Here is a 24,956-nt window from a genome sequence, read left to right as displayed (position 1 = left end):
CAGCGACCCTGCCTCCTGGGACCCCACGCCATCACAGCCATTACCCCCTCCATAAAAGCGGATTATAAGATGCACCACCACTTCATTAAAAACAATTCCTATTTTTCTCCCCAAAATTTGGGGTGCATCTTATGGTCCGGTGCATCTTATAGTCCGCAAAAAATGGTAGTTATTGCACAGTTTATGTCGTTTGATAAAAACCTTCTGGGCATTGCTTAAATAGTTGCTTCCTGTGTGTATTCCTCAAGCGCTGCCGCGTGAATGGAAACTTTACAATACATATTACAAAATATATGATATGTATACAAAATAGACAGACTCTGCCCTTATGGTTTTACTTTCTTTCTATTTATAATAGTAGAAATTAGCACAGAAGGTCAGCGGCTGGCACTCTTGCTTTGCAACTCTGATGTCTAACTATTTAGGTAGAGATGTACAGTAGGTAGAGATTAAGAAAGGAGCACAGAAAAAGTGTCCTTTCCCTCTCCTGACTAAACGCTGTTGCAGCATGATACAAAGAGCATCTCCATAAATAAACATAAACATTAAGTTTTAGGAGGGTGAAAATTTGAGTTTCACTTTGAGCCGTTATTAAGCTGGGACTACACCTTAACTTTTGGCTGCAACACAGGTCATGCAGTGAAAGATTGCTCTGCACGGCTGCAATGTCACAGTGTGAGGCCGGCGTCACACTAGCGAGTTTTACGGACATATGAGCGCATAAAATACATCCGTAAAACACGCATTACACACGGCCCAATTATTCTCTATGCCCCAGCTCCTATCTGCTGTATTTTACTGATCCGTATTATACGGCTTTCTACGGCCGTAGAAAATCGCAGCATGCTGCGTTTGTCACCGTACTGCGCAAAAAAATCGCCAATGAAAGTCTATGGAAGCCCGAAAAATACGGATTACACTCGGACCAGCACTGTGACTTGCGAGAAATACGCAGCGGTGTTAGAGAGAAAAGACGGCAATTCAGTGCGGTGTACAGTAAAATCACACTGACAGCTTACAATAGAATAGGTAGAATAAATGTGTACACATATAATAGGTGTATATATATATATATATATATATATATATATGTCAGTGAGACACATGTATGTATGGTATAATATGCAAATAAATTGTTAAAAAAACAGACAATGTGATTTTCTGGATTTTTTTTTCTCAGTTTGTCTCCCATAGTTGAAGTCTACCTATGATGTAAATTACAGATGCCTCTCATCTTTTTAATTGGTGGAACTTGCACTATTGCTGACTGACTAAATACTTTTTTGCCCCACTGTATATATATTAATATTTCATACAGCGCTAGATAGCTTAAAAGCCGGTAATTCAATTGCCGGCTTTTGCTATCTCCTTCCTAAACCCGACATGATATGTGACATGGTTTACAAACAGTAAACCATGTCATATTCCCATTTTTTTTGCATATTCCACACTACTAATGTTAGTAGTGTGTATGTGCAAAATTTGGGCGTTCTAGCTATTAAATTAAAGGGTTAAATGGCGGAAAAAATTGGCATGGGCTCCCGCGCAATTTTCTCCGCCAGAGTAGTAAAGCCAGTGACTGAGGGCAGATATTAATAGCCTGGAGAGGGTCCACGGTTATTGCCCCCCCCCCTGGCTAAAAACATCTGCCCCCAGCCACCCCAGAAAAGGCACATCTGGAAGATGTGCCTATTCTGGCACTTGGCCACTCTCTTCCCATTCCCGTGTAGCGGTGGGATATGGGGTAATGAAGGGTTAATGTCACCTTGCTATTGTAAGGTGACATTAAGCCAGATTAATAATGGAGAGGCGTCAATTATGACACCTATCCATTATTAATCCAGTAGTCTGAAATGGTTAAAAAAAACACAAACACATTATTAAAAAGTCTTCTAATGAAATGCAAAACACAGGTTGTTTGAATATTTTATTATTCTGGTAATCCACCTGAAGACCCTCGCTCTGTGACAAAGAAAAAATAATAAACCAACAATATACATGCCTTCCGAGGATCTGACACGTCCCACGATGTAAATCCATCTGAAGGGGTTAATTTTTTTTACAGCCAGGAGCTCTGCTATAATGCAGCTGTGCTCCTGACTGTAAAACCCCAGCAAATGAATGGAAACTAGGTCAATGACCTGTAGTTACCTTCATTCGCGGTGAGGCGCCCTCTGCTGGATGTCCTTCGAGCGTGGGAAAAAATCTGAAAAGTTCCCAGGCTCGAGTTCATATGAGGACAACCAGCAGAGAACCTTTTAATTTGTAGTTACCTTCATTCACGGTGATGCGCCCTCTGCTGGATATCCTCATATGAACTCGAGCCTGGGAGCTTTCCAGGAAAGTTCCCACGCTCGAGGGACATCCAGCAGAGGGCGCCTCACCGTGACTGAAGGTAACTATAGGTCATTGACCTACATTACCTTCATTCCCTGGGGTTTTTCAGGCAGGAGCACAGCTGCATTATAGCAGAGCTCCTGCCTGTAAAATATTTTAACCCCTTCAGATGGATTTACATCGTGGGACGTTACAGATCAACGGAAGGTATGTATATTGTTGGTTTATTATTTTTTATTTGTTACAGAGCGAGGGTCTTTAGGTGGATTGAGAGAGCAATAAAATATTAAAACAACCTGTGTGTTTATTTCATTAAAATAATTTTTAATAATGTGTGTGTGTTTTTTTAACCATTTCATACAATTGGATTAATAATGGATAGGTGTCATAATTGACGCCTCTCCATTATTAATCTGGCTTAATGTCACCTTACAATAGCAAGGTGACATTAACCCTTCATTACCCCATATCCCACCGCTACACGGGAATGGGAAGAGAGTGGCCAAGTGCCAGAATAGGCGCATCTTCCAGATGTGCCTTTTCTGGGGTGGCTGGGGGCAGTTGTTTTTAGCCAGGAAGGGGGCAATAACCGTGGACCCTCTCCAGGCTATTAATATCTGCCCTCAGTCACTGGCTTTACTACTCTGGCGGAGAAAATTGCGCGGGAGCCCATGCCAATTTTTTCCGCCATTTAACCCTTTAATTAAATAGCTAGAGAGCCCAAATTTTGCACATACACACTACTAACATTAGTAGTGTGGAATATGCAAAAAAATGGGGATATGAGATGGTTTACTGTATGTAAACCATGTCTCATATCATGTCGGGTTTAGGAAGGAGATAGCAAAAGCCGGCAATTGAATTACCGGCTTTAAAGCTTTCTAGCGCTGTATTAAATATTAATATATATATACATATATGTGTCTCAATGACATATATATATATATATATATATATATATATATACCTATTCTATGTGTACACATTTATTCTACATATTCTATTGTAAGCTGTCAGTGTGATTTTACTGTACACTGCGCTGAATTGCCGGCTTTTCTCTCTAACACCACTGCGTATTTCTCGCAAGTCACACTGCTGGTCCGTGTGTAATCCGTATTTTTCTGGCCCCCATAGACTTTCATTGGCGGATTTTTTGCGCAGTACGGTGACAAATGCAGCATGCTGCGATTTTCTATGGCCGTAGAAGACCGTATAATACGGATCAGTAAAACACGGCTGATAGGAGCAGGGGCATAGAGAAGCATTGTACCGTATGCAATCCATATTTTCTGCACCTCTCTTACGTCCGTAAAACACGGTAGTGTGACGCCGGCCTAATGGTGGACAGTCTACCAGAATGTGCGAGCTGGAGAGATCTCATACTCTTTGTGGGTGGACGTATGCCTGCCGGAGTATCAGACGTATTTCTGCTGTAGTATTGACCTGGCATATGTACTGTACTTTCCTATTGTGTTTACCAGTGTGCCAGAGCTAATAAACCTTGCCTTGTTAGACTAAAAAGTTGCCTGTGTGAACGCTGCCTAATGCCTACGATGTACATGCCTGTACACAACTGTTAGCATCACTCCTTGGTAGTATTCTGCTATTTGGTGGCTACCCTTTGTATTGTTTTCGTATCGTCATTATTTTGTGTCTCTCATTGGCCTCCCCTTGCTTTCATTGTTTCTTGTTTTTACTATTAACTTTACAATTTTATTTTTATTGTGTAGATGTGTATCTTACTAAAATATTTATAGAATATATACATTTGTCTGATATCTGATTCAAATTGCAGTTACACTTATATGATATTTTACCCTTTTCTGTGTACTTTTATCTACTGTATATTAGGCCTGTCCCACATGTCCAGATAATTCCAATACCGGAAATATCCCTACCGGAATTATCCGTGTCGTGTCCGAGTGTCCGTGTGCTTACGTAGCACATCAGTGTGGCACACGTGCGGCAGCCGTGTGCCGCTCTTGTGCTGACTGAGGACCACACGGACCGTGCAGGAGACAGCGCTACAGTTAAGCGCTGTCCCCTGCATGCGGTGCTGAAGCCGGTATTCATCCCTTCTTCCCAGCAGCGTTCGCTGGAAAGAAGGAATGAATAATCTTTTTCTTTTTTTTCTTTCCCCCTAAAAATAAAGTCTTTGCGTCCCCTCCCGCCTCCAATCCCTTGTGCGCCCCCCCCCCCCCGCTTGCCAGGAAATACTCACCGACACCCAGCTCCAGCAATGTCTCCTCTCAGCGGCTGCAGCCTGTGCTGTGTGAGCGGTCACGTGGTCCCGCTCATTACAGTGAGGAATATGCGCATATTCCTCACTGTAATGAGCGGGACCACGTGACCGCTCACACAGGGCCTGCTGCAGCCGCTGAGAGGAGACATCACTGGAGCTGGGTGTCGATGAGTATTTCCTGGCAAGCGGGGAGGGGGGGGGGGAGGGCGCACAGGGGATGGGAGGCGGGAGGGGACTCACAAACTTTATTTTTAAGGGGAAAGAAAAAAAAAAGATTATTAATTCCTCCTTTTCAGCGAACGCTGCCGGGAAGAAGGGATGAATTCCGGCTTCACCATCACACGCGGGGGGGACAGCGCTTACAGTAGCGCTGTCTCCTGCACGGCACACAGACTGCACACGGACAGCATCCGTGTGCGGTACGTGTTTTACATGGACCCATTGACTTTAATGGGTCCGTGTGATCCGTGCGCTCCCACGAACTCTGACATGTCTCCGTGTTTTCCAAACGGACACACGGTCCGTGAAAACACGCTGACATGTGCAGAGACACATTGACTTTAATGTGTCTACGTGAGTCAGGGTCTCTGGTACGTGAGGAAACTGTCACCTCAAGTATCGGAGCCACTGACATGTGAAACCGGCCTTAGAATTACCTTTCGATTATAGGCATCTTTGAAGTCTGCTAGGGGTCACAATGAGATTCACCTGCATTGTGCTGTGATGTACCAGTAGCATAGAGCAATTTTTTGTCACGTGACCTGTGTTGGAATAAAAATCACTGTGTGGCCCTGCTTAGACTGTTGGGGAATTATAAACAAAAGGCAAAAAAAAATTTGACTTTGCTTTCTAAAAAATATGCCACACAGACACAATGTGTGAAAAAGGCCTTACATGATACTATGTTTTTATTCTAGAATTCTGGTCTCAATGGTCCCTTGGACTCTGCAATAACAATTGCTGAGGATGAGCAATGGAAGAGGATTCGCACAGTTCTGTCACCCACATTTACCAGTGGGAAACTTAAGGAGGTAATGGCAAATTTATCTAGAACAAATTTCTTTTCTTTTTCATTTACACTTTAACCCTTTCTGGGTTTATTTTTGTAGTTTTTTTTTTTTCAGCACTCTTTCTAAGGGTATGTTTCCACGTTCAGAAAACGCTGCGTGTTTGACGCTGCATAGAGACGCAGCGTCAAACACGCAGCGTCCAGATGTTACAGCATAGTGGAGGGGATTTCATGAAATCCCATCTCCACTATGCGTGGTAACACGCATCCGGCGGCCCTGCGATTCCGGACATGTGGCACGTCTTTTTAGATCGCAGCATGTCCGTTTACCTTGCGGCGACGCTGTGCCGCCGTAAGGTATAACACAGGGCCCTATGTGTGGGGTGCAATGATACCGGATGTGTGCAATGAACACATCCGGCATCATTGCGTCACCAGAAGGGGGCGGAGCTTTGGGCGGAGCAAATTCGCTGCTAGGTCAAAACCGCCAGCCATCCTGAACATGGACACTTACCCTTAGGCCGGCTTCACACTTGCGAGTTTTACGGACGTAAGAGCGCAGAAACTACGTCCGTAAAACTCGCAAAAAATACGACACAATTACTCTCTATGTCCCTGCTCCTATCTGCCGTATTAAACTGATCAGTATTATACGGCTTTCTACGGCCGTAGAAAATCGCAGCATGCTGCGTTTGTCACCGTATTGCGCAAATAAAACGCCAATGAAAGTCTATGGAAGCCCCAAACATACGGATTACACACGGACCAGCAGTGTGACTTGCGAGGAATACGCAGCGGTGTTAGAGAGAAAAGCCGGCAATTCAGTGCGGTGTACAGTAAAATCACACTGACAGCTGACATTAGAATAGGTAGAATAAATATGTACACATAGAAAAGGTATATATATATATATATATATATATATATATATATATATATATATATATATATATATATATATATGTAAGTGAGACACATATATGTATATATATTCTTACTTCATACAGCCGCGATATAGCAAAAAGCCGGTAATTCAGTTACCGGCTTTTTCTTTCTCCTTCCTAAAACCTGACATGATTTGAGACATGGTTTACATACAGTAAACCATGTCTTCTCTCCATTTTTTTTGCAGATTCCACACTACTAATGTCAGTAGTGTGTATCTGCAAAATTTGGCCGTTCTAGCTCTTAAAATAAAGGGTTAAATGGCGGAAAAAATTGGCGTGGGCTCCCGCGCAATTTTCTCCGCCAGAGTAGTAAAGCCAGTGACTGAGGGCAGATATTAATAGCCTGGAGAGGGTCCATGGTTATTGGCCCCCCCCTGGCTAAAAACATCTGCCCCCAGCCACCCCAGAAAAGGCACATCTGGAAGATGCGCCTATTCTGGCACTTGGCCACTCTCTTCCCATTCCCGTGTAGCGGTGGGATATGGGGTAATGAAGGGTTAATGCCACCTTGCTATTGTAAGGTGACATTAAGCCTAATTAATAATGGAGAGGCGTCAATTATGACACCTATCCATTATTAATCCAATTGTAGTAAAGGGTTAAATAAAACACAAACACATTATTTAAAATTATTTTAATGAAATAAAAACAATGGTTGTTGGAGTATTTTATTCTACGCCCAATCCAGTCACTGAAGACCCTCGTTCTGTGAAAGAAAAAACATAATAAACCAACAATATACTTACCCTCCGCAGATCTGTAACGTCCAACGATGTAAATCCTTCTGAAGGGGTTAAAACATTTTGCAGCAAGGAGCTTTGCTAATGCAATGCTACTCCTCGCTGCAAAACCCCGGGGAATGAGTCTAAATATAGATCAATGAGCTATATTTAGCTTCATTTGCGGTGAGGCGCCCTCTGCTGGATGTTCATAGATCGTGGGAACTTACCTAGAAAGCTCCCAGGCTTTCTAGGAAAGTTCCCACGATCTATGAACATCCAGCAGAGGGCGCCTCACCGCAAATGAAGCTAAATATAGCTCATTGATCTATATTTAGACTCATTCCCCGGGGTTTTGCAGCGAGGAGTAGCATTGCATTAGCAAAGCTCCTTGCTGCAAAATGTTTTAACCCCTTCAGAAGGATTTACATCGTTGGACGTTACAGATCTGCGGAGGGTAAGTATATTGTTGGTTTATTATGTTTTTTCTTTCACAGAACGAGGGTCTTCAGTGACTGGATTGGGCGTAGAATAAAATACTCCAACAACCATTGTTTTTATTTCATTAAAATAATTTTAAATAATGTGTTTGTGTTTTATTTAACCCTTTACTACAATTGGATTAATAATGGATAGGTGTCATAATTGACGCCTCTCCATTATTAATTAGGCTTAATGTCACCTTACAATAGCAAAGTGGCATTAACCCTTCATTACCCCATATCCCACCGCTACACGGGAATGGGAAGAGAGTGGCCAAGTGCCAGAATAGGCGCATCTTCCAGATGTGCCTTTTCTGGGGTGGCTGGGGGAAGATATTTGTAGCCAGGGGGGGGCCAATAACCATGGACCCTCTCCAGGCTATTAATATCTGCCCTCAGTCACTGGCTTTACTACTCTGGCGGAGAAAATTGCGCGGGAGCCCACGCCAATTTTTTCCGCCATTTAACCCTTTATTTTAAGAGCTAGAACGGCCAAATTTTGCAGATACACACTACTGACATTAGTAGTGTGGAATCTGCAAAAAAAATGGAGAGAAGACATGGTTTACTGTATGTAAACCATGTCTCAAATCATGTCGGGTTTTAGGAAGGAGAAAGAAAAAGCCGGTAATTGAATTACCGGCTTTCAAGCTGTATAGCGCTGGAAAAAATATTAATATATATACATATATGTGTCTAATGACATATATATATATATATATATATATATATATATATATATATATAGACAGTATATATATATATTTTTTTCTTTTTGGGACACATGGATCATTTCTATAGCGGTATGTTGGTTTTGCAAGCCTGCGAGAAAACCACGCAGTACGGATGCCATACGGATTACATACGGAGGATGCCATGCGCAAAAAACGCTGACACACCCTGCCTACGGAGGAGCTACGGACCACTATTTTCGGGACATTTCAGCGTATTACGGCCGTAATATACGGACCGTATTTTCATACGCTGAGTGTGAAGCCGGCCTTAGAGTACTAACTTTTGTATTTTTCTGTTGATATAGCTGTATGAGAGCTTTCTTTTTTTTGCAGTTCAATTTATTGTTTTGTTTTCCACCATTCGTTTTACAATACTATGTACTGAAAAACAGGAACAAATTCCATTGGGAGTGAAATTGTGAATTCCACCCTTATTTTCCCAGGTTTTGTTTTCACGGCATTTATTGGGCACTAAAATTATCTTGTATGATTTATTGAATGGTGATATCAAACTTATATAGTTTTTTCATAATTTATTAGTGAAAAAAATGTTTGTCTTTTTGCAAGTGACTGATTAAAACTGGGTGGTGATTTAATCTGTTATATTTTTTATTATTTTAAATATTTTTTTAACCCCTTTCTGACATCAGACATAATATTCTGTCCATATGCCCTGGGCCTATTTGACCATGGAAGGAATATTATGTCATCTCGATCGCCCGTGCATTTACTAAACATACAGTACATTTCAGTAGGCCAACATTTCAGATTTTAACCCCTTCATGACCTTGTGATTTTGCGTTTTTCCATGTTCGTTATTCGCTCCCCTCATTCCCAGAGCCATAACTTTTTATTTTTCCATCAATATGGTCATGTGAGGGCTTATTTTTTGCGGGATGAGTTGTACTTTTGAACGACATCATTGGTGTTAGCATGTCGCGTACTAGAAAACAGGAAAAATATTCCAAGTGCGGAGAAATTGCAAAAAAAGTGCAATCCCACACTTGTTTTTTGTTTGGCTTTTTTGCTAGGTTCACTAAATGCTAAAACTGACCTGCTATTATGATTCTCCAGTTCATTACGAGTTCGTAGACACCAAACATGACTAAGTTACGTTTTATCTAAGTGGTGAAAAAAAATTCCAAACTTTGCTAAAAAACAAAAAAATTGTGCCATTTTCCGATACCCGTAGCGTCTCCATTTTTCGTGATCTGGGGTCTGTTGAGGGCTTATTTTTTGCGTTCCAAGTTGACGTTTTTATTGATACCACTTTTGTGCAGATACGTTCTTTTGATCGCCCGTTATTGCATTTTAATGCAATGTCACGGCGACCAAAAAAACGTAATTCTGGTGTTTCAAATTTTTTTCTCGCTACGCCGTTTAGCGATCAGGTTAATGCTTTTTTTTATTGATAGATCGGGCGATTCTGAACGCGGCAATACCAAATATGTATAGGTTTGATATACGTATATATATTTTTTTACTGTTTTATTTTGAATGGTGCGAAAGAGGGGTGATTTAAACTTTTATATTTTTTTATTTTTTTCACATTTTTTTTAACTTTTTTTTTAAACTTTTGCCATGCTTCAATAGCCTCCATGTGAGGCTAGAAGCTGGCACAACTCGATCACCTCTGCTACATAACAGTGATCATCAGATCGCTGCTATGCAGCAGAAATGGAGGTGTGCTGTGAGCGCCGACAACAGGGTGGTGCTCACAGCTACCGGGGATCAGTAACCATAGAGGTCTCAAGGACCTCTATGATTACAATGCAGAAGCATCGCTGACCCGCGATCATGTGATGGGGTCGGCGCTGCGTGCATTTCCGGCTGCGCGGCCAGAAGCGGTAGTTAAATGCCGCTGTCTGCGTTTGACAGCGGCATTTAACTAGTTAATAGCGGCGGGTGAATCGCGATTTCATCCGCTGCTATTGAGGGCACATGTCAGCTGTACAAAACATCTGACGTGTCCCGGCTTTGATGCGGGCTCACCGCTGGAGCTGGGCTTCTGACCTCGGACATACTATCCCGTCCGAGGTCAGAAAGGGGTTAAAATCATTTCTCCAGCTGGTTTTATAAAGTACTCTAATTTACTGAGATAATGACTTTTGGGTTTTTATTGGCTGTAAGCCATAATTATCAACATTAGCAGAAAATAAACACTTGAAATAGATCACTCTGTCTGACATCTCTTATTTTTAGATGTTTCAGATCATGAACCACTATTCAAATACACTTGTGCGGAATATCCAGGTTTATGTCGACAAGGACGAGTCATGTGCCATGAAAGAGTGAGTCTGTTTTTGTAATATGTATGTTGAAGCCGAAGTTTATTACTTTAAAAACAGAATTATTGGATCTTGACTCAAGTGATGGTCTGAACTGTCTCCCAGGTAGCTGTCTCCTCACTCCTGAGGAGTGGAACTTGGCAGATTCTCCCAGTTGGCTTTACACTGACAGCCAGCTCCGAGAACAGGGAAAACACCGATGTCTGCTGTCTGTAATCAATTGCATTCACATCCTGCACACACACAAAAAATCGAGAACATGAGGGACACCAGCACGACAGAGGAGAAGCACTTATCATCCCCCTCCTGGACACAATGCTGTGGTTGCCATTACCGCGGTCTGCAGCGGACCGCACATGCGCACACATCGGGCTTCGTCTCACATGGTTTACACGGTTGGTGTATTGGGGTCAGATGAGGCGGTGTGTGCGGATGTCACGTATCTCCTCCTGCCGGTTCCCCTCATTACCTCCTCCCTGGCTCCCGCTGTTCTCCGTCCCTTTGTCAGCAGCCTCAGGCTGCAGTGCCGCCCCGGAGCACAGCCATGAAGCCTTCTTGCTGCGGATACTGAGCTGCTGCCTCTGCCACTGATGACACGCTGGTGGTACTGTGCAAGGACCTGGTACCACCAGCGGGTGCCATATTGGAATACCCATCACTTGGGTATTCCAATATGGCGGTCGGCGTACTCCCGATGCAGCGCGTGGATTGTGGGATTCAAGGATATCCAAACGGAAGTGGATGACAGACAATTTAAGGTAATTATATAAATAGATGTTATCTAGACAGAATGTATTATCTACTAATAAGAACCAACGCAAAAGACTATAATTTTTCCATGTTGAATGCTATATACCTGAAATACATATGTGTTTTGGGTCTATGCACTTCTTCTGCTGCGAAACCACAGATACCATTATGCCCTAGTCAAGCCTGTGCTATAGGACAGTAGTGATTTCATGGTTGCAGTAGAACCAAACTTTCCAAGTAGGCATTCAGCTTCGTCCCATATGCTACTATGGAACAGACACTCTAAAGACACAATCACACATTAATTTTTATTGTGTCCTTCAGCACAAAATACCCCATTTTTCTCCTTGCACCACAATTACTATGTGTTTTAGACACAAGTTGTGGCTCACATGACAAGTATCAAAAAATTGCGAAAGTGGTTGCACTCAAATGCGTTAAAGCATGTCAATATCAAATACATGAAATGTGAATAGCGTAATGGCTTTTGAATATTAGGAAAATTCATAAGAGACACTTAGCACAATATTTATCGTTGTTTATCAGCCATTCTGACAAAGTGGGCAAAACTTGGAAACTTGTCGAATAAACAATACATCATCTATACACCTCGGCCAAGAACCTACAACATCACGTCCCTCTGTGCTCTAGACCCTTTCTCTCAAAGTGTGTAAGTGCACCACCAAAAACATTAGGATCAGCCTAGCACTTAAAAAGCTAAGCAAAGGGAAAAAAGAAGTATGCAAATGCTATGGGATCACAATATAAAAACCCTTATTGTAAAGCGCTAAGTTGGACAAATATGACACAAAGGTTAAAAACATTCAAAAGTCAATCAATGGGCTACATAAATCTATAAATGGTAAGTCTCTAATAAGAATAACATTAAGCCTAACCAACCCAGTCAATAGGTCTGCTCAGGGGACTAAAGGGGTCCTTGTGGATTTTAGGTAGCAGATAGAATGTGGTGGCTACTCCACGTACAGTCGTCATCCACTTGCATGCAGTCAGAAGACGCGGCGTTTGAAATGACCGATGCGGTGCTGATTGCAATCTGGAAACACCCATTGTACCGGACATGCAGTGTGGGACAAGTATAACCCAATTTTCTGAGGGCTGCAGGGGCATGTCTGAAGATACAGTTATATGAAAAAGTTTGGGCACCCCTATTAATCTTAAGCTTAATGTTTTATAAAAATTGTTTTTTTGCAACAGCTATTTCAGTTTCATATATCTAATAACTGTTGGACACAGTAATGTTTCTGCCTTGAAATGAGGTTTATTGTACTAACAGAAAATGTGCAATCTGCATTCATACAAAATTTGACAGGTGCATAAGTATGGGCACCCTTATCATTTTCTTGTTTTAAATACTCCTACCTACTTTTTACTGACTTACTAAAGCACTTTTTTGGTTTTCTAACCTCATTGAGCTTTGAACTTCATAGCCAGGTGTATGCAATCATGAGAAAAGCTACTTAAAGTGGCCACTTGCAAGTTGTTCTCCTGTTTGAATCTCCTCTGAAGAGTGGCATCATGGGCTCCTCAAAACAACTGTCTAATGATCTGAAAACAAAGATTATTCAACATAGTTGTTCAGGGGAAGTAAGCGATTAAGGCCATGTTCACACGTTCCTGATTTCCCTGCTGTTTTTTCTGCACTAAAAACCGCAGCTCTTGGCAGAAAACGCAGATGCGTTTTTTGGTGCGTTTTTGATGCGTTTTTTGATGCGGTTTTTAGTGCAGTTTTGTTATGCAGTTTTCTCTGCAGAGTCTGTGTGTTTTCTAGGAAGTTTTTTTTAGGGTTAAAATGGCTGAAAATACCCTACCCCTAACCCTAACCCTAGTTCTAACTGTAGTGGGGGAAAAAAAAAAATCTTTATTTTACTATTGTTACTACCTATGGGGGTGATAAAGGGGGGGGCATTTACCTTTTTTTCATTTTGATCACTGTGAGGTTATCACAGTGATCAAAATGTGCCTGGAACGAATCTGCCGGCCGGCGCAGTGCGCCCGCCATTTTGGAAGATGGCGGCGCCCAGGGAGAAGACGGCCGGACGGACACCGAGAGGCCCGGTAAGTAAAAGGGGGGGAGATTAGGGCACGGGGGGGGCGTCGGAGCACGGGGGGCTGGCATCGGAGCATGGGGGGGTGGGATTGGAGCACGGGGGGGCAGCCACACTCCGCCCACGCACTTCCTGCTGCAGCGGTTCTGCACCACAAACCGCAGAAAACCCGCAGATATTTTTTTTCGTCTGCGGGTTTGACCTCACAATGGAGGTCAATGGGTGCAGAACCGCTGCAGTTCCGCAAAAAGAAGTGACATGGTACTACTTTTTTACCGCAGCTATTCAGCGCGGCTTTTTTCGGGATTTTCCGCAATGTGGGCACAGCAGTTCCTGTTTTCCATAGGGTACATTGTAATGTACCCTGCATGGAAAACAGCTGCGGACCCGCAGCGGCAAAATCGCGGCGGTTCCGCATTAAAAAAAGGATTGTGTGAACATGGCCTAATAGGGGTGCCCAAACTTTTTCATAGAACTGTATAAAGGGTTGCAGAAACCCCATTCACATGATCTTAAAGGTGATGGCATAGTTTATAAGAGAACAACTGGTGACTTGTTCCCTTATTATTGAATAGCCTCTTATAACATTGTGACACATCTAACTGTTTGAAGGCTTCTGCTTCATACATCTGCTTCAGCCAGACCACAACATTCACCCACTTTTCTGCTTGTCTATTAACCACAACCCTCAAATCTTTCAGTTCCTTAGTAGTCCACGTAGTCCACTTCTGTGTATTTTGCCTGGGTCATACACGCAATTATTCTCTCATGGGAGAGAATCAGCTTGATCATGTAACTGAAGCTTATCTCAAACTCTGTCAGAGTTTGGGCCAAGTGTCAAGTTTACTGTGATTTGATTTTCTCACATGAGAGAATGGCAGCACAGGTAAGGAGAAGACAGAGAACTTAATTTCTATATCTTCTCGATTATCTGAGATGTCGGACTGCACTCAGATGACATCCAAGGGCAGTCAGATGTTTCACATTCACCTATAGACTTGAATGGGTGCGCATGATGCAAATGCCACTCGTAGCAGTCTGCAATTTTTCTCTCATGCTGAGTCAACATGAGAAAAAAATAGCAGATATGAACTGCCTCATAAAATAGCATTGGTCTGAGAGCTATCCAATAACACTTGTACGCTCATGTGAGCAAGTCAGATTATTATGAGTCACTCTCCTTGTGATATTGCAGAATTTCTATATAAAAAGATACATATGCTTGTTTTTCTCAATATCTGACATGAAATCAGAATAAACTTTTCCCGTTTTAGGTCAATTAGGATTACCATAATTATTAATATTTGCCAAATGCCAGAATAATGAGAGATAATGTTTTAAAGCATTTTTATTACTTACTGCCAAGTCAAAAGTTTACATACATTTCATTAGTATTTGGTACCATTGCTCTTAAACGGAATGACTTGGGTCAAATGTTTGGGATATCCTTCCACAAGCTTCTCACAATAGTTGGTTGGAATTTGGGCCCATTCCTCCAGACAAAACTGGTGTAACTGATCCAGGTTTGTAGGGCGCCTTTCTCGCACCTGCCTTTTCAGCTGTGCCCATAAATATTCAATAGGATTGAGATCAGGGCTTTGTGATGGCCACTCCAAAACATTGACTTTGTTATCCAAAAGCCACTTTGTTACCATTTTAGCAGTATGCTTCAGGTCATTGTCCATTTAGAAGACCCATTTCCGCCCAAGCTTTAACTTCTTAGCTGATGTCTTGAGATGTTGCTGCAGTGTTGCCACATAATCTTCTTTTATCATGATGCCATCTATTTTGTGAAGAGCACCAGTCCCTCCTGCAGCAAAACAACCCCACAACATGATGCTACCACCCCCGTGTTTCACAGTTGGAGATGGTGTTCTTAGGCTTCCAAGCTTCTCGCTTTGTCCTCCAAACGTAACGATGGCCATTATCCCCAAAAAGTTCAATTTTAGTTTCATCAGACCACTTTTCTCCAAAAATTAAGGTAATTTGCAAACATTAATCCGGCTTTTTATGTTTCTTTTGGAGTAATGGCTTCTTACTGGCAGAGTGGCCTTTCAGCTCATGTTGTTACAGTACTCCTTTCACTGTGGATATTGACACAATCTTACCAGCCTCCACCATCATCTTCATAAGGTCTTTTACTTTTGTCCTTTGGTTGTTATGCACATGTCCAACCAAAGCACGTTCATCTCTGGGACACAGAACCCATCTCCTTCCTGAGCAATATGATGGCTGGACATTCCCATCTTGTTTGTACTTGTGTATAATTGTGTGTACAGATGAACAAGGCACCTTCAGGTAACTTGAAATTGTACCCAAGGATTAGCCAGACATGTGTAAGTCCATAATTCTCTTACTGATATCTTGGCTGATTTCTTGAGACTTTCCCAAGATGCTACACAAAGAAGCAGGGTCTTTTAGGTGTTCATTAAAGGGACACTGTCACCTGAATTTGGAGGGAACAATCTTCAGCCATGGAGGCGGGGTTTTTGGGTGTTTGATTCACCCTTTCCTTACCCGCTGGCTGCATGCTGGCTGCAATATTGGATTGAAGTTCATTCTCTGTCCTCCGTAGTACATGCCTGCACTAGGTGCAATCTTGCCTTGCGCAGGCGTGTACTATGGAGGACAGAGAATGAACTTCAATCCAATATTGCAGCCAGCATGCAGCCAGCGGGTAAGGAAAGGGTGAATCAAACACCCAAAAACCCCGCCACCATGGCTGAAGATTGTTCCCTCCAAATTCAGGTGACAGTGTCCCTTTAAAATACATGCATAGGTATGTCTCTAATTAACTCAGATGTTGCAAAAAAAAAAAAACTATCAGAAGCTTCCAAACACATGACATCATGATATGGGCAGTCCAGAATTGTTTAAAGTCATAGTAATCTTAGTGTATGTAAACTTTTGACTTTGCAGTAAGTAATAAAAATGCCTTAAACATTCTCTATGTCTCATTATTCTGGCATTTAGCAAATATTATTAATTATGGTAATCCTAATTGACCTAAAATGGGAAAGGTTCATTCTGATTTCATGTCAGATATTGAGAAAAACATGCATATGTGTCTTTTTATATAGTGTACTAGCTGTACTACTCAGCTTCGCCCGGGTTAATAACTGCTGTTAGCAAAATAGAATGTGTTAACAAAAATGTATTCTGCACACAAAAACCAGATAGAAATGTAATTATTAAAAGGCAAAAACTAAGCTAATAGAAGTATTTCACAACATATATTTCAACACCAGAGATATTCCACACAGATTTAACTAAATTGGCCAAGTAATGTGAAGTAATCTTCTACTACTTATTCGAGAGCCTTTTGATAAACGACATTCTTAAGGTACCTTCACACATAACGATATTGTTAACGATATCGTTGCTTTTTGTGACGTAGCAACGATATCGTTAAGGAAATCGTTATGTTTGACAGCGACCAACGATCAGGCCCCTGCTGGGAGATCGTTGGTCGCTGAACAAAGTCCAGAACTTTATTTCGTCGCTGGATCTCCCGTGGACATCGCTGGATCGGCGTGTGTGACACCGATCCAGCGATATCTTCACTGGTAACCAGGGTAAACATCGGGTAACTAAGCGCAGGGCCGCGCTTAGTAACCTGATATTTACCCTGGTTACCATTGTAAAAGTAAAAAAAAAAAAAACACTACATACTTACCTACCGCTGTCTGTCCCCGGCGCTGTGCTCTGCACTCCTCCTGTACTGGCTGTGAGCGCCAGGCAGCCGGAAAGCAGAGCGGTGACGTCACCGCTCTGCTTTCCGGCTGCTGTGCTCACAGCCAGTACAGGAGGAGTGCAGAGGAGCTGAGCGCCGGGGACAGACAGCGGTAGGTAAGTATGTAGTGTTTGGGTTTTTTTACTTTTACGCTGGTAACCAGGGTAAACATCGGGTTACTAAGCGCGGCCCTGCGCTTAGTTACCCGATGTTTACCCTGGTTACCGGGGACTTCGGTATCGTTGGTCGCTGGAGAGCTGTCTGTGTGACAGCTCTCCAGCGACCAAACAGCGACGCTGCAGCGATCCGGATCGTTGTCGGTATCGCTGCAGCGTCACTTAATGTGAAGGGGCCTTTAGTTTTTCCTTCAGGTGCAAAGACTAACAGATTTTTGGCTGTTCCGACTCTTGAACAGGCCACATAAAGTTGACCATGAGAAAAGCATGGAGATTGTAAATCAATCCAATTATTTTCAAGGATGTCCCTGAGCCTTGTTGATGGACATAGCAAGTGCCAGTCAAAAAGGAAACAGGAGGCGTTTAAAATCAAAAGGCAAATCAGATGGAACTAGAGGAATTGTTGGAATGAAAACATCTTCTCCTGTGGCTCATCCTGTCAAAATGGTTGCCTCAATTACATATGGATACAGGTTCTTAATCAAGAGTCTTGTTCCATTACACAGCTTTGGTGGATCCAAATTTCTCAAGAGCAGAATAGGTGCTCCAGGTTTTAGAAAGAGGTTGTGAGGAGGACGTCCTTGTGGCTCCAAGGAATTGAGGAACTCAGTTGGATAAAATAATGCTTGAGCAGGGTCTATTACTGTATCCACTGACTTGAAGGTTGTGCACACACCTGGAAGGAGATCTAGAATTTGAAGATTGATCTTGTTGACAATGTCATTTTTGGGAGCTAGAATAGCCCTTTCACACAGCCAGCCAGAATTTTTGAAGTGGAGTTGAATGTTTGGAAAAACCTTTGCTGTCAACTCCTCAATGGAAGTCAGAATGCAACAAAAGTTGCTTGGGTAGGTGATCTGTCCAGTGGTTTAGTTTACTGGTGCCTTGCCATCTCCAATAGTCAACAGCTAGCTCAAAAACAGTCCAGCAGAAACATCGCCTGTCATGTAGACCCTCATGATTGTGTTCAGTGACATTTTCTTTACTTTTCTCCAAATGTACGATGCTTTGAGACAGGCATTGAGTTCGTCTGCAGGGGTTAATCTTGGAATAACAGGTAGTGTTTGGCGGAAGTCACCTGCCAAAACAACAACTACTCCTCCCATGATATATTTGTTTCTACGCAGGTCTTGCAGCAGTCTGTCCACTGATTCCAGAGCCCTTTTGTGTGACATGGTGCATTCATCCCAAATGATGGCACTGCATTTTTTAAGCAATTTGGCCAGTCCTGATCCCTTGGCAATATTACACACGGGGCTGTCACTATGAGACAGGTTAAAGGGAACCTGTCACCCCGTTTTTTCAGATTGAGATAAAAATACTGTTAAATAGGGCCTGCGCTGTGCGTTACAATAGTGTATGTAGTGTACCCTGATTCCCCACCTATGCTGCGAAATACATTACCAAAGTCACCGTTTTCGCCTGTCAATCAGGCAGGTCAGGTCAGGTGGGCGTGGTGACATCGCTGTTTCTTCCCCAGCTTTCCGTTGGTGGCGTAGTGGTGTGCGCATGTCCAAGTGCCGAATCCACTGCACGCAGGTGAAGAAAAAGCGCGCGATCTGCGCTATTACCCTTGTCATCGGTGGGGGCGGCCATCTTCCTGAGGCCGCACGTGCGCAGATGGAGTGCTCTGCTGCACGGGGCTTCAGGAAAATGGCCGAGGGATGCCGTGCGTGCGCAGATGGAGATCGCGGCGGCCATTTTCCCGAAGCCGAGTTTGCATCTCGGCTTCAGGAAAATGGCCGCCGCGCTCTCCATCTGCACACGCGCGGCATCCTGCGGCCATTTTCCTGAAGCCCCGTGCAGCAGTGCACTCCATCTGCGCACGCGCGGCCTCAGGAAGATGGCCGCCCCCACCGATGACAAGGGTAATAGCGCAGATCGCGCGCTTTTTCTTCACCTGCGCGCAGTGGATTCGGCACTTGGACATGCGCACACCACTACGCCACCAACGGAAAGCTGGGGAAGAAACAGCGATGTCACCACGCCCAACTGACCTGACCAGCCTGATTGACAGGCGAAAACGGCGACTTTGGTAATGTATTTCGCAGCATAGGTGGGGAATCAGGGTACACTACATACACTATTGTAACGCACAGCTCAGGCCCTATTTAACAGTATTTTTATCTCAATCTGAAAAAACGGGGTGACAGGTTCCCTTTAAGTGGTAGTTTGAATGTCGAATGTGCTGTCTTGCCACCTTTTAAAAGCGTAGCTGCAATTCCAGAAGATGCCACTGCAAGTGCAATCTTTTTTTTGTTGTCGAAATTTTGCAAGGAGCAAGTTGATTACAAATGTCTTTCCTGTTCCACCTGGAGCATCAAGGAAGACAATCCCACCTTTGTTGGTTTCACTGAAACTTAAAATGTAGTTATAGGCGTCCCTTTGATCTGGTACCAATATTGACTCGTTCTGAGACACAAATGCTGTCAGTTCATCAATATTGTAGTTTGTTTCTATGAAAATCTCCCTACACGTTTGGATGCCTTCAGGATTTATTATTGGAGCAGGCAAACCAAGCAACTGTAAGGCTTTTCCTGACACTGCTATGCACTAATCTTCAAGCATTAAAGTTTCATTGAACATTTCCTCAGTGAAGTTGATGAGTTGCTGAGGATTTTCCCTTCTAATCTGCATGAGGATGTCCTCACTGAGATCAGTTTTGTGCTTTGTCCAAATCTCAAGAGCATTTGAAATGCTATAGGTTGTTAGAATAATAGCAAAGAGGTGTCTTAGTTGCTTTGGGGTATATGTGGCTGCTGCTTGACTGAGGGTCATGTCCTAGGGTCCATCATTTTCCAGAAGTCCTTTTCTTTGGCAAGCTTCCCTGAATGTTTCACACACATGGCCTCCGACGGTCTTCAGGTCAGAAAATGATGTAGGGCCTTTGACAACATGAAGTAACCTGCGCAGGTAGAAGCACTCTGCATTTGACAGATGAACAGTGTAGACGCGACCAAGCGTACCAGTTGCTTTTACCCCTGGATAGCCTTCAATATCAAGCCCCCTTTTCCTCCATTCCAGTGTTTTTCAGGAAGCATTCCAAGTGTAGTACTTTGGTAAATCACAGTAGAGAACTGTTTTTGCAAAAGGGTCTTGTTGACAGCTCAAAAAATGCCAAGAGGGTGGTCTTAGGTGGTGTTAGGAGCTGCTGCTGCAAGTTTGCTGGGTTAAAGTAAATTCTCTGTCCATTTTCCAAGTGCACACTCGGATGTACAACTGGTGGGTAGCGCTCATGAATGGAGAATGCTAGTATTCTCCAAACAGCTTCATTGCTGCTTATGTACCTGCCCATCTGGAATGCCTCCACTTCATCAATAATAGGTCAATTTTTCTGGAGTTCAAAACTGCTTGATCACTTCCTTTGTGGACAAATTTGCAGATATACTTGATTGATTTCACAGAGTGGCATGATTCGACATTTATGTGGGCCTGGAAGATTTTTGAGAGCAAAGGGTTGTAAGGCACTACCCACCTGTTGTCAATTTCTATCTCTTGGAGTGATGATCCAACACACATTTTGAGCTTTTCTGTGAAACCACCATCCCCTGGCTTTTTTCTTCGGTAGACTGGATATCCATCTTGTCCTGTTTGGGTTTCTTGGACCAGGGATCGTGGGTAATGCTTTGAACACCTGCCATCAATCATACAGGGATAATTTTTGTTGAGACTCCCACACGGACCATGGATCATGTTTTTTGTGATGGTGTCAAACAGCAATGGGTCAATCTGAAGGTCTGGCAATTCGGCACTGATGATATTGTCAATTTCTGTATGTGTTTTTTTTTTTGCATCAGCCAGATCAAGAGGTGGGCGTGAGGAAGGCCTCTTTTTTACCATTCAACTGAATACATCCAGCACTGCGTCTCACCATAAATGTGATTTTGTGATGAGATTAGTCATTTTTGAAAGTTTCTGTTTGAACACCCGAGCAACAAGGTCATGGCGATTCAGAGTTTTTTGGCCCGGCAACAGTTGCCCTCCAATTTCCTCTCAGGCAGGATTGCAAGTAAAGGTGATGAAAATATCTGGACGGCCATACTTTCTCACATAAGTCATTGCATCCTGTGTGTATTCATGCATGTGTCGTGTGTTTCCAGTGACAGTTGATGGAACATAGTAACATAGTTAGTAAGGCCGAAAAAAGACATTTGTCCATCCAGTTCAGCCTATATTCCATCATAATAAATCCCCAGATCTACGTCCTTCTACAGAACCTAATAATTGTATGATACAATATTGTTCTGCTCCAGGAAGACATCCAGGCCTCTCTTGAACCCCTCGACTGAGTTCGCCATCACCACCTCCTCAGGCAAGCAATTCCAGATTCTCACTGCCCTAACAGTAAAGAATCCTCTTCTATGTTGGTGGAAAAACCTTCTCTCCTCCAGACGCAAAGAATGCCCCCTTGTGCCCGTCACCGTCCTTGGTATAAACAGATCCTCAGCGAGATATTTGTATTGTCCCCTTATATACTTATACATGGTTATTAGATCGCCCCTCAGTCGTCTTTTTTCTAGACTAAATAATCCTAATTTCGCTAATCTATCTGGGTATTGTAGTTCTCCCATCCCCTTTATTAATTTTGTTGCCCTCCTTTGTACTCTCTCTAGTTCCATTAGATCCTTCCTGAGCACCGGTGCCCAAAACTGGACACAGTACTCCATGGAAGAATAACCATTTTCCCCAACTCTTTTGGATCAGCATTATTTGAAACAGCATCTCTAAGGTGAATATATTCATCTGAGCTTCTTTTGATTTAGTCGGATATATAAAAGACGTTCACTCTCAATCTTTGCATACATGTCAACTAGGGTTGAGCGACTTTTAGTTTTTTAGGGTCGAGTCGGGTTTCACGAAACCCGACTTTCTCAAAAGTCGGGTCGAGTGAAATCGGCCGATTCTATTGAAAAGTCGGGGTCGGGGATCGGCCGAAACTCGAAACCCAATGAAAGTCTATGGGTTTTGTTTTTTTTTTTACCTTTCCTTCAGGGCGATATAGCAGGAAAGTCGGTAATTCAATTACCGGCTTTTCATTTCTCCTGCCCCCTGCTGGATGTTTCTGGAGCGTGGGAAAAGTTCCCAGGCTCGAGGTCATATGAGGACATCCAGCAGGGGGCGCATCACCGCGAATGAAGGTAACTACAGGTCATTGACCTACATTACCTTCATTCCCCGCTGCATTTGCAGAGCTCCTGGCTGTAAAATATTTTAACCCCTTCAGATGGATTTACAATGTGGGACGTTACAGATCTATGGCAGGTATGTATATTGTTGGTTTATTATTTTTTATTTGTTACAGAGCGAGGGTCTTCAGGTGGATTGAGTGTACAATAAAATATTAAAACAACCTGTGGCTTTATTTCATTAAAATACTTTTTAATAATGTGTGTTTTTTTTAACCATTTAATGCAATTGGATTAATAATGCATAGGTGTCAGAATTGACACCTCTCCATTATTAATCTGGCTTAATGTCACCTTACAATAGCAAGGTGACATTAACCCTTCATTACCCCATATCCCACCGCTACACGGGAGTGGGAAGAGAGTGGCCAAGTGCCAGAATAGGCGCACCTTCCAGATGTGCCTTTTTTGGGGTGGCTGGGGGCAGATGTTTTTAGACAGGGGGGGGCAAAAACCGTGGACCCTCTCTAGGCTATTAATATCTGCCCTCAGTCACTGGCTTTACTACTCTGGCAGAGAAAATTGCACGGGAGCCCACGCCAATTTTTTCAGCGATTTAACCCTTACATTGCTGAAAGCTATTAAATTTAAGGGTTAAAGGCAATTTAAAGGTGTTGTGTGTGAGTTGCGAGAGGCGACATGCATGTAGCGACTTTTGTGAGATGAGTTGTGTGGCGACATGCGTGTAGCAACTTTTTGTGTGTCGAGTTGCATGTGACAGGTTAGTGCAGCAAGTTGTGTGCAGCAAGTTTTGCGCATGGCGAGTTTTATGTGTGGTGCGTTTTGAGTATGTGCAAATTGTGTTTGAGGCAACTTTTGCATGTGTTGCAACTTTTGTGCATGTGGCAATTTTTCTGCGTGTGCAAGTTTTACGTGTGGCGAGTTTTCCATGAGGTGAGTTTTGCACGTGTGGCGAGTTTTGCGTGAGCCTAGTTTTGCATGTGGCGAATTTTGCGCGTGGCGAGTTTTCAGTGGTGACTTTTGTGTTTCGACTTTTATGTGGCGAGGTTGGTGTATGTGTGGTGAAATTTTTGCTGAGGGTGGTATATGTGTTCAAGCACGTGGTAGTGTGTGGCGCATTTTGTGTGTGTGTTCATATCCCCGTGTGTGGTGAGTATCCCATGTCGGGGCCCCACCTTAGCAACTGTATGGTATATACTCTTGGTGCCATCGATCTCATTCTTTAAGTCCCCCTTATTCACATCTGGCAGCTGTCAATTTTGCCTCCAACACTTTTCCTTTCACTTTTTCCTTATTATGTAGATAAGGGCAAAATTGTTTGGTGAATTGGAACACGCGGGGTTAAAATTTCGCCTCACTACATAGCCTATGACGCTCTCGGGGTCCAGACGTGTGACTGTAAAATTTTGTGGCTGTAGCTGCGACGGTGCAAATGCCGATCCCGGACATACACACACACATACACACACACATACACACACACACATTCAGCTTTATATATTAGATGTAAACTTCTGGTTTCAACTGTATGTATTAAAGACAGCAATTACATTAGAATCAACATCTTTTGCACTGGTTCCTATTGGTGGATAATAAATTGAATCTATGCAATTCTAGTCATTCTAGCTTACATTCAGTTATGTTCCTCCCCCTCTTTTTTAGGTTCTGTATCCCCATTCACATCATCTAAATGTTTTATGAATGATTGTCTACTAAACGGTTGTGTGTTATTACTCTGTACATGTAGGTGGCCACACAGCAGATTTGAAAGCAAATGCAATAGGAATCCACTGCTGATGTTGGAACCAATTTCACCTCTGGGTTTTTCCTAATGTTGCATAAATGATCAGCGTAAAATATTAGTATATGATGTATGAACATTTAATAGAAAGATCAATAAAAAACCTCAACTTTTTTATTGCTTAGGGTGGAATATTAAGACTATACTCAGAACAGAAATTTTAGCGCTTGAACATACGAGTCTGTATTGAGTCAGTGTACTATTCGTGTACACGACGGATCACACAAGGACAACATATGGGCTAGTTGTAACCAATATGATGAACGTTTTTTCATGTAGACCAAAAAAATCACAGCATGTACTATTCTGGTCTATTGTGTTGGCAAGAATAGTGTATGCAATAGGTGGTAGTATGCAATACTATAGTGTGTGCACTGTGCATGTATGGATGAGCACACAACTGCACACGGAACCAGACTGTATTATGTGGATGTGACTGCACTATATTTTTTATACCAATGCCTGCACCAGAATTTATTATGCTGACAGTTAAATTCTTACATTTCAAGAGAATGGGGGTCTGCA

At 42.8% G+C, this 24,956-nt stretch overlaps 1 protein-coding gene across 1 annotated transcript in view; it reads left to right on the top strand.

Annotated features, from left to right (window-relative positions):
* The window catches only part of LOC138637604 (cytochrome P450 3A9-like), a 104,101-nt gene that overhangs the window by 39,137 nt on the left and 40,008 nt on the right, over positions 1–24,956 (top strand). Inside the window, exons 5-6 of the mRNA XM_069726423.1 lie at positions 5,497–5,610; positions 10,673–10,761. Coding sequence (XP_069582524.1) covers positions 5,497–5,610; positions 10,673–10,761 — 203 coding nt within the window. The remainder of the gene's footprint in view (positions 1–5,496; positions 5,611–10,672; positions 10,762–24,956) is intronic.

This window comes from Ranitomeya imitator, chromosome 5 (assembly GCF_032444005.1).
Source record: "Ranitomeya imitator isolate aRanImi1 chromosome 5, aRanImi1.pri, whole genome shotgun sequence".
In the NCBI taxonomy this organism is placed as follows: domain Eukaryota; kingdom Metazoa; phylum Chordata; class Amphibia; order Anura; family Dendrobatidae; genus Ranitomeya; species Ranitomeya imitator.
The sequence above is the reverse complement of the archived record's forward strand: the minus strand, read 5'-3'. Positions and strand labels throughout refer to the sequence as shown.